Source organism: Hydractinia symbiolongicarpus, chromosome 14 (genome assembly GCF_029227915.1).
Source record: "Hydractinia symbiolongicarpus strain clone_291-10 chromosome 14, HSymV2.1, whole genome shotgun sequence".
In the NCBI taxonomy this organism is placed as follows: Eukaryota; Metazoa; Cnidaria; class Hydrozoa; order Anthoathecata; family Hydractiniidae; genus Hydractinia; species Hydractinia symbiolongicarpus.
Genome location: NC_079888.1, coordinates 9,244,492 through 9,254,895, shown reverse-complemented (window position 1 = coordinate 9,254,895; position 10,404 = coordinate 9,244,492). Strand labels below are relative to the sequence as shown.

The 10,404-nt window shown below is 35.1% G+C and overlaps 2 protein-coding genes across 2 annotated transcripts; one reads left to right on the top strand and one right to left on the bottom strand.

Moving 5' to 3' along the window:
* The first annotated feature begins 766 nt into the window (after positions 1-766).
* LOC130625345 (protein aurora borealis-like) lies at positions 767-7,025 on the top strand. The gene is made up of 4 exons (XM_057440425.1): positions 767-1,097; positions 3,078-3,958; positions 4,448-4,597; positions 5,098-7,025. Exons 1-4 carry the CDS (start codon positions 862-864, stop codon positions 6,333-6,335), a joined length of 2,505 nt encoding a protein of 834 aa, XP_057296408.1. The 5' UTR covers positions 767-861; the 3' UTR covers positions 6,336-7,025.
* A 1,277-nt stretch (positions 7,026-8,302) lies between these two features.
* Positions 8,303-10,275, bottom strand: LOC130625346 (caspase-3-like). Its single transcript, XM_057440426.1, has 2 exons — positions 10,101-10,275; positions 8,303-9,700 (listed from the first exon to the last, which is right to left on the bottom strand). The coding sequence occupies exon 2, from the start codon at positions 9,693-9,695 to the stop codon at positions 8,601-8,603; it is 1,095 nt and encodes a 364-aa protein (XP_057296409.1). The 5' UTR covers positions 9,696-9,700; positions 10,101-10,275; the 3' UTR covers positions 8,303-8,600.
* Between the last annotated feature and the right edge of the window lie 129 nt (positions 10,276-10,404).

Here is a 10,404-nt window from a genome sequence, read left to right as displayed (position 1 = left end):
TGATTGTAAATTTGTTGAAAAGCTACAGAACTGTGCTGGCTGTAGTTTTTGTAGTTTAAAAAAAAAAGCAGTAATCAAATAGATATTAAAGTAATGTCGTCACTGTGTTTGGGCCATTGGGGATGTGACAGGGAGTTGTCTGTTAGCTAAGCATGCCGACCCTAATTGAGTCTGTGTAGCTCAAAATGAGCATTAAATACTCTAGGACTCCTGATCTAAGCCATGGCCCATCCTGGGAAATAATTGGGTATATCCCTCGATATTTTGCGAGGCTAGCCATGTAAAATATGCACATCTATCTACTAAGAAAAGCAATGCTACCATGATGTGCCAACATATAGAGAGATAGCTAGATGTGTTGGAAAGTGACGAAATGTTTTGACTTCGCATTGAAAACAATGCACATGCACGCAAAGGAAAGAAATCAGACCTTTTTTAATGTCAACATTTTCCGATTTGCATTTGCCCGCACACTCGTAAAAAGATTTACGAGTGCTTTTTATCGCAGTCGTGAATTTTTCTTTTTCTAAAATATTATAAAGCTTCAAGCACATACATTCGCTTTATCCAAGCGAATTGTTTTCAAAGCAATTATAAAATGTGATAAATTTATTACATAAAAATACTTTTAGACCTTTCTTTTACATTTCAACAGATCTACAGTGATGTATTTGTTTCAAATAAAATATTGTGAAGTTTGTGAAGACGATCCTTTAGCTTTTTATGTTACCTAAATAGTCTGATCTTGAAAGTAACTAAAAGTAGTATTTTGTAAAACATAACATAAAAAATCAATATCTATGAATACTTGTAATACTTTTGTAATGAAACTTGATAGTGATTAATAACATAGAGGCAAAGATGGAAGATAACTCAGCGGATGAGTTTGAAGGAAACAACTTAGAAATAACTCGGAATCCCTTCGACAGTCAGCTGTATGATAAAGAAAACTTTCCAGTACTTGATTCATCAGTGTTTATCAATCCTTCTACACCGAAAAGAAAATCTGCTGAAGAATTCCGATGGTCGATTGATCAAATTGCTCTTTTAAAACCAGCTCAAATGGATTTGTTTCCAAATCAAGAATACAGTGTAACGTGAGTTCGATCAATTTTAAAACAAAATATACGTATGCTTTTAAAATGTTTGTGCTGATCACCAATGCTATAAAAGTTTTATTCATCAGGGTCACCAATAATCCATTATTCTGCGTTGATTGAAGATACCAAACACAACAAAATTCTCATTTCCAAAGGGATGTTCTATAAATAATGAAAGTTTCTTATTTAATTATTTTAATCATTTTTACATTGATCTGCATGTCCAATATTTTTTTGAATGTCTTTGATTTTTGTATGTGCTTTCAACAAACTGTTGAGGAGGTCTTAATATTAACAGGTGGTTTAATCTACAGTCATTTGGAATTGTCATAGTAAGTTAGTCCCTAGCAGGAGTTGATTTATATTTTGCCATAAACCCAAATTGCAAATGAATGCATTTTTTGGGTATATGTACCATTTTATTAGCAGTAAAATAAAGCTGTATTACCATGTGGTTTATGTTTGTGATATTGATAAGATGAGCTGTTTTAGTTCTTACTTCGTTTTGTTTCTTGCCAGCTGTTTCCTCACAATAAATAAGTAAAAGTTATACTGACTTTTATTTCAGTGTTTTGTGGTGTAAGATTGTTGAAATTTTACATGATGTTGTGCAAGCATCCGCAATTAAAAGCTCTGATAGTTAAAAAAGTAATGTTCAAAAACTATATAGATTTCTTTCAAAAATCATAATAAAATCATTCTGGTGCCAACATTTCATCCTGATCAACAAACGTTATAAAAATGATCATTACACCTAAGGAATAGAAAGATGTTTTCCATATGTTGAAAATTGCAACTTCGTCTTCAATGTTTATTTACCAGTTTGTTTGCTCCTTTATATTTATTTGTTTATTTTTCCTTTTTTCTCTGTTGTTGATTTTATATGTTTGTAGGATATATACGCCATATTTTTTTATGTTATATTTGTACCCTATCTATTACCGCTTTATTGTAACTTTACATGAATTTAATCTCACATAGCAGCCACATGTTAACATGAGAAGCTTATATGTGAGAAGCTAAAAAATCTCTGTATTACTTTTCGAATGATGAGAAAACGACCCTATAAAGCTTAAAGATCACCATAGCTTATTCTGAAATAAAATTACTATTTTCTTATAAAATATAGAAATTAAAACAACCACATGTTTTATAAGCTTCTACAGGACGTTTTCCCTCGTCTAAAATCGTCCCTGAACTTTAATGACATCTGTTTATTTTTATACAAGACGATATCATTTGCTATAAAAATCAGTTAAAATAGATTCAAATTCGGCCTAATTCGTCTAACTTTTCTAATCAAAAAATTTTATTTTAACTTAAAAAATTTTTAGTTCAAACGTTGGAAATCGGCTAGAACGAACCTAAAATTCAGTACAAATCGTGTTAAATTTGTAGGGTTTTTTTCAACATTTAGTTAATAGTTGTTGTTTTCTTGCTATTTCCTTAGTCACCAATGGCAACTCAAATTGTGAAAAAGTTATTATTTTTCAACCAAAACAAGGGTCTTTTTAAAAATGAGAAGGCATTTTAAGAGTTTAGTCCTTTATTGTAAGCAACAATTTGCCTTGGCATATATCAAGTGTTTTGAAATACATCGCTGAACCTGATATTGGATGTCTTGGTTACCATTACAATATGATCTTTTAAAAATATTGATTTTTTTTGTTGTGTGCTGATAATGTTGTGATCAAAAAATGTCGCAATTCCCAAAACGGATCTTGCTGGAGTGTGGAGTAAAATTTTATTTAGTCTTTTTCAACTTTATTTGAACAGGTAGATGTAAATATTGCTTAAAACTGGATCATTGCAGAGTAGGGGGGGAAAGGAAGTTGACTGAAGGGTTATGTGGGCTTTGGGGTAAAAAAATGGTTGTTTTAAGAACTTCAGAACAGGCATTATTTTAACAAAAGGAGTAGTTAAAACACCGAAAACTGTGTTTGAATTAATTTTTGATGAAAGAATACTTTTATTCAGGTATGAGAGGCAAGAAGATGAAGAGAAACACCAGCAGCAGGTTGATGAATACTTCCGAAACGTACTGTTGCCTTCTCCCTGGTTGGACAATCGAGCTGATATCTTGAAGCGCGTCACATTCTCACCAAACCCTCCAACGACGAGATATATCACCGATCAAGCAGAAAACTCCTGCAATACTTCGTACATATCTCATGCAGCATCAAGCGTGAGTCGAGATCGCATGAGCATTTCAACAGCTGAGGATACCATGTTAGCTGATGCATGTTGTCAGACAGTTTTAACATTTCCAGTCGACTTCAATCTCGAGACTTTAATCAGTAAAAACTTTTACTCATACACTGAGGAATCAGATGAGGCGAAAGAGTTAATGATTTCATCTCTGCGCCGTAAACTTTTTGTTCACGAACCAAAAACGCCAGTTAAGCTGGAAGACAAACCCAGCCCACGTTTGACACCGGGTTATACAACATCAAGTCCCACGGGCGAAACCTCCACCAATAAGCGTAACTCGCCCGTTTCTTTCTCTACAGATAACTGCCTCAGTCCGTCGATATCTCCAGTTAAAGAGATGTCAACAGGAAGTACACTGTCCGTGTTTAGTTCTTCCGACGACACCAGTCCAAAACAAGCTTCCAATGTTGGTACGCCACACAAACTACGTGACGACACTTCCTTTTCGTCTGTCGATGTTTCGCCTATCCGTTCATCCAAAGCAAAGGATGCCAGCACCTACTCATATTTACCAGACGTCAGCTTTGATTTGAATGAGACGGACGAAAACATTCGAGAATCAAGTCGTGATGTTAGGTTTAATTCTCCAGATATTTCTCCAATAAAATATGAAAGTGCTCCATCGCAACCGACTTCAAGCAATGCGGGTATGTACTTTTGTTTTTGTTTATACTTCTTCTGTTCTGCAGGATTAAAGAAACGTTACAAGTTGTGTTTTTTGGCATTATTTGTTCCCTTAAAACTACTTTTTGCACACTCATATCAGTTATAAAGAAAAACCTATACAACTAAGCACAATTTTGCAGGATATGAGCCGCACTTAGAAAGATGACAATTGGTTCACATTAAATTTTCTTGGAATACGTGTTTACTTGGATTTATAGTTAATTCCACGTTAGAATTGAGAAATACCTTCAATTTATCAATATTTCCTCTAAAACCCTAGTTTTTACCCTTCTGGTTCTCATTTTTTGAACTTACGCAAAAATTGATAACGCGATGCGCGAAAATTAATACGCGCGAACTTTCTTCTTACTGCGCGAAAAGTAATAGAAACAAGGTAGTAATGTTTCGTCTGCGTATTTTTTACAACTTTATTTTTCGTTTATAATAACGATATTGACTGGTTCTTTTAGGTTTTGATTTTTTGGAGCCTAGTGAGAGCGGTCAACAAAGTATCAAAGAATCGACAGCTCGAAACATACTTGCTTTTACTGGATGTGATATCTCTTCTATTAATGAGCACAGTTCCAAAGACAAGGACGAGCATAACTCAGAGGATACTGGTCAGGGAAATTCCTCTTGTTCTCATTCTTTTTACTTCAGTTTTAGTGTTGCTTAACGTTCTACTGACTCCAGATTACATTGAAATTATAAGACTAGGTTGGATCTCGAGCTGCCTAAAGTGTCACTTATCAATTGCCTAAATAAAGAATTTCAACCTGGTGTCGCTTGTAATAGTGTCGTTCATAAAGAAGTTGCATTTGTGCAACAAGCTCATAATTAGTTTGGATATTTATAAGTGCCGTATGTATGTCTTGGACCTTTCAAGCCAAACCCTGAAATGACAGTATTTTTTTGTTTTTAATGTGAGTTTGACCAACGTGCAAAAAATATCGACAATTTAGGCCGGGTTTGGATTAGGGTCGACGTGAAAAATCCTTAAATGTTTCTGTTAAAATGATTGTTCACAAATGACTAACTATTTTTTATTAGGATTTTTAATCATTGTTTTGCTTCTCGTTACATGGGCAGTGCTATGTATGACACCTTTCTCCAACCATAGGTCCACTTGATATAACTGAGCTGGCGTCACTAGAAGAATTAACTTCAAACAAAAATGGCAACATGCGTAATTGTGAGAAGGATGGGGAATATGTGAAGGCTTCAGCTGAAAAAGAAGACCGCGCTGAGCATGCGTCAAGTGATGCGACATCTTTAAAAGTCAAGGGAGAAAAAAACCCGTATATCAGTCCTACATATGGACTTATTAATACAAATAGTGGTAACACAACTCCCTTAAAAGGCATTCTGAAACATCGAGACGCGGTCACACCGACACGAACTAATTTAAAGAGCTTCATCTGCGAAGAAAGCACGCGTTTTAATACGGCTTGTAACAGCGGCAAACGGAGAGCTTTACCTAAGCCTGTGTTGACAGAAAGTATGAAGTCATCCACGAATCCCAAAGTTTTACCTAAGCCGATTTTACCGCAGAAAGTGGCCCTGTCAGAAAGTAGCATCAGTCCGGAGCTCGAAATGTGGTGGAAAGACAGTCCATCGAAAGACACAAACTTAGGCGATGATCTTGTTTGTTTACGAGCGAATGCAGCACTTAGACGTGCAACAAAGTTTACTAACTCGTTTGAACGAGAGTTTTCCGATAAAGAAAACATTCGTCCTCGACGGTTTTTTCGAGATCTTCCCTTAAACAGTACCGAAGTTGTAGGGAGTATTTCCGGTCTGTCTGGTAGCACCTCGGAAATGACCGGTAACACTGTGGAAATGACCGGTAGTACCGTAGACAGATGTTCTGTTGATGACACTTCGGCGAGAGATTCTCTTAATGTAGTTGTGGAGGAAGGACGAGTGGACAGTGGTGTATCCAGCATGGAGTGGAGTAGCGGCAACACAAAAATCACGCGGCACCACACAACTCCACGTGTCCGATCAATATCACCAATTTTGCGATTGGATCAATTGTCTCTTAGCAACAAGAAAAATTGGTCCGGTAAAAAGATACAGCGGTCAAACTTCTTGAACCGGTCTTCTAGTCAGTTAAGTAGACTCATGTTATATCGGAGCTATACGTGGCCGCACCAACAAAGAGCGCGATCAACGTTGTCGTCATCTAACATAGCTGCATCGCGTTCACGAGTTGCACCCAAATACCGCTTTAGAAGGACTCCGCTGTCCTATAAAGTTCAACAAAAGCACATAGTTGAATGTGAAACACTTCAGCTGAGTGACTATAAGTCCATGAACTCAGCATATAAAGATCTTTTACTTTCGCCTTTGAAGTAATATAGGCCAATAAATGTTTCAAGACAAAACGTCTGGAACATTGTTCGTTTTTTTCAATAAGCAATTGTTTTGTCAACATAAAAATCGGTATGTATATATTGTACACAAGAAAATTAATTTTAAAATATTTTTAAGTCATAAATGTAAAATAATTCAACAATTTTTTCTGTAGTTCCTAATTTTATTTTTAATGGTAAAACTGCACATTGTATATATTTCTTTGAAGATTTTCAAAACCATATAATAGCTAAATGCTTTGCGTACAACAAAAGCAATTGAGCTGGGATTTATATATTCTTTACACTCCACCTTTCAGAGCGAACCTTCTTGGATCACATCTCATTTGCAACTCTTTTCCATGCCTCTCATATATTCTACATCTCGAAAATATTTGAATATGTAGTCTTACCAACATCTCAGAATTTTCCCTAGGTTAATTCAGGGTGGGAGCGGGTGGTGGGGATATAGTTTACTTCTTACTACTTGAATAATGTATTCCATAGAGTATTATGTGCATTGCTACATCACTTTCTTCACAATACAAATGTGATAGAGACCTTTGTCGTGATTTTAGAGGGAGTGAAGAAGGGTGTCTCAAGGGGACGTTTTCAGGGTTTTATACCCAGGCGTTTATAGAAGATGGCGCTAAGTGTATAGCATGGGCGTTTACTTGGGCGTCAAAAGTATTTACTAACTTCCTGCTTAACAACTTTTTTCTACATCCTATTAGTTTTGTTACTTCCAGATTTTTTATTCAGATTTTTCGACCCTGTAACTACTCAAAGACATATCTAAACACTGATCCTGTTGAAAATTCTAGATATTCAGAGTCGTCTGTAAAATGTTTGCCAAACAGCTAGACTGGGTACTAATTTGGTAAGTTTTTTCTAACCAAGTTCCTATATTAAAATATTTAAATTGTACGAGCGAAAATTTTATTCTTATAGAGATCGTTTGTACATAAATAATTTTAGAAAATAAATATGTATTTACCAATTTTTGTCTGATTATTTATCAACCGCAATCAAGAGTGCAACACTGGGAAGGAGAGTAAAAAAAACCGGGATGAATGGTAAAAACCTCGAGTGTGTGACACTCTGTGATAGTGGAATTATACAACACGAGATTACGAGAGTTTAAGATTGATATCGCGTTTTGTCGTAAAAAATTTTTACGTCATTTTGGAAAATATATAATAAATCGTTATGTATTCTAAGCGATCAGGCCGCTTTCACTGGGAGATTAAGTGTACACGCATCTACGAGTTCTGTTATTTACACGTTTCTTTATAAAAATTTGCTAAGAGTATCGGGCTGGGATTTTGGGTTAAGAACAATAGTTCTATTGTTTAAAAAGAGAAAACAGGTGTAAACAAAGCTTTTGGCTAAAGATTGCCCAAAATTTAATAGAAAAATTGCTTAGCAGACAATTGAAAAATTTAAAAAGAATTCAAGATTAAAAATTTAAGTGTTCACCCAATTATTCGACAAAGTGTCACATTTTTACTAAATATGTAAATTAAGTAATAATTCGGTTTAAAATTCGGGAAAATGAAGCGTAATCTTGTAGATTCTAGTACAGTTGCTTATAAGGTTGCTTTTAAAAAACACATTTCTTTAGGTGTATTTCAGAAAAAAATTCGTCCAGTTCTAAAAAATGTTTTTCCTCGATAGAATCATTGCATGACAATTCTCTCCAGCAAAGGTACCTCAAAGATAAAACAAAACTCGTTATTTTTGCTTTGCGACGAAAGATTCTCCCGCCTGACGAACTATGAACTATGCTAAATATATGGCGTCCTTTTCCGGGTTTTTTTTATACTGAAAGACCGTGTCACAACAAAAATAAAAAAATGAAAAGTGGTGGGAACGAGGTTGCTGAAAAATTTCGCATCCTTATTTCGAAAACTCCTTCTTTCTATATCAGCCATGTGAGTTCCTGTCCCGGGCTTTAAAAAATGACGAAGGTTGCCATATTGCTATATATGTATTTTTAAATTTATGATTTGTATATTGTTATTTTGTATATTGTTATCAATACAAATTTAAAAGAAAAAAATTAAAATCAAGCAAATATATAGCTTAAAGTTGAATTACTTGTAGGATTTTTTCAAAAAAAGTAAGTTTCCGCGAAAATTTAAAAGGGGTCAATTCGCGAAAATAAGTTCTCGCAAAATAAGACTTTTTTTGACTTCGTCAAAATTAATCCACTTAATTTACACACAAAGTTCTTGTAAATTGTTTTCGTTTTCCCAACATTTTAGAATTAATCTCGTGGCAACGCACCGTATGGCGAATACAAGAAAAGATCTTTTCTCAATTGGCTCACAATAGACGCGATTTGACGTTTACCATCTGTCGCTTTTTTTTCTGTAAACGACTCTCGATTAGACATTTGTCCGTTGACCCGTGTGAACATTCGATTGACGTCCAATTTTTGCGATAACTGTCGAAAGACGCAAGAAACGGTTTCAATAAACCAGGATCCATCTGTGACACTGCGCCATGAGAAGTATTCCGGAACTGTTGAGTATGCGTATAGGAAATCCGCTTCAGATGGAAGCGAAATCACTTCAGACTTTTTAGGATTGCTGATGCCATCTCTTTCAACCACGTCCATTTTGCCGTCAACAACATCCAAAGACATTGGGTCCATATACTTTCTCCCTCTACAAGCTTGGAATAAAAATAATTTTGGTTTACCAACAAGTCCGTTGGTTTTAAATAAACTTGTAATTTCTGTAATTTTAACTCTTCCGTCTGTCCCGTTAATATAACCTTCTTTTCCGTGACTCAAAATGGCACATACGCAACAACTCATTTTAGAATAATCGGCAAGCGCCGCTTTCTCCATGATTTCCAAGATCTGTTCACACGAGGGATTATCATATCGATTAACAATAAAGCCTAGATCTAGAAATAACTTGCAAATCCTTTCCGCGTCCTTGTCTGTTCCCTCTCGGGTTCCAAGTAATAACCTCTTATGAAATTGCTTGATATTTATCAACGTCACTATTCCACGCGGAAACGTATTTACTTCATACGTGTCTGGATCAACGTCGAATGTTAATTTCGTGTCTGGTTGTTTTGGTTCATGTTTAGTATGTGTGAACACGATGTTTTCTTCGTCCCTAATTTGGGAAATGTTAGTATTTGTATGCTGTTTCTTCTTCCAAAAAGAAAAATTAAAGGGTCCATCGGTACTGTCAAGATTTTCTGCCGTTATATCAGATTCAGCGTTCTCGCACATTATTTCTTCCCCGAATTCACCAAGTGTTTTGTCTTTTTCCACATGGGTAAGCGAACAAGCTGAGTCACCAGCGCTGTCGACCTGGTCATGTTGTTTCACTTTATTTGACATATTCTCTAAAAGCATCAGAGGAGGATAATATTTTGAAGATGAAGTTAATTATTCAGTTACGCATTTTTTAAAGAAGGTGGTTTATAAGAAACTTGGTACTACTACTAGATTCACCAAAGTTCAGAATTTGTTTTCAAAGTTGTTTTGCGGAATAGTAAAGTAAAAATATACTACCAACCTTTATCCCAGACTTTTTTTTCTCTTTTTGATATCAGGAAGGCGAGAAAGAAAAAGATTTCGTTTCGTTGTCCCGTAATAAAAATGAGACTAAGAGCCTGGGGGTTGGTAGAGGTTTGTATGACAGTATACCAAGTATAATCTTTGAAGGAAGAAAACTTTTTCTTTTCTCAAATATATACTTGATGCAGTGTTTATCCAGGTTGTAGGTTCAAACAATTGCCTAACCTTGAACCCAGGAGCTGTTACGTTCTTTGATAGAAATGATAAAATGAGTTCTGTTCTTTTCACAAAAAACGCTGTCTGGAAACCTGACTGCCTTTGTTGAGTTGTTTTTTAAAGTTTTTATTGAAAAACTACAACATAAAAGTTGACTTCTTATCTCATCATAAAATATAAAAACTCACATACCTTGTTCAGCCAACACTTACGTTTTAAAAACTTTTGAGAAGCCAAAATAACATCAGACATATAAATACAGTTTTTTGTATTTTCCCTTTTTTTAATTGGTTTTTTACGTCACAATTTATTG

Coding starts and splice junctions, on each gene's coding strand:
- LOC130625346 (XM_057440426.1), bottom strand. CDS start 9,695: ATGTCAAATAAAGTGAAACAACATGACCAGGTCGACAGCGCTGGTGAC.
- LOC130625345 (XM_057440425.1), top strand. CDS start 862: ATGGAAGATAACTCAGCGGATGAGTTTGAAGGAAACAACTTAGAAATA. Junction 1,098..3,077: donor AATCAAGAATACAGTGTAAC/GTGAGTTCGATC, acceptor ACTTTTATTCAG/GTATGAGAGGCAAGAAGATG. Junction 4,598..5,097: donor GCATAACTCAGAGGATACTG/GTCAGGGAAATT, acceptor CTCCAACCATAG/GTCCACTTGATATAACTGAG.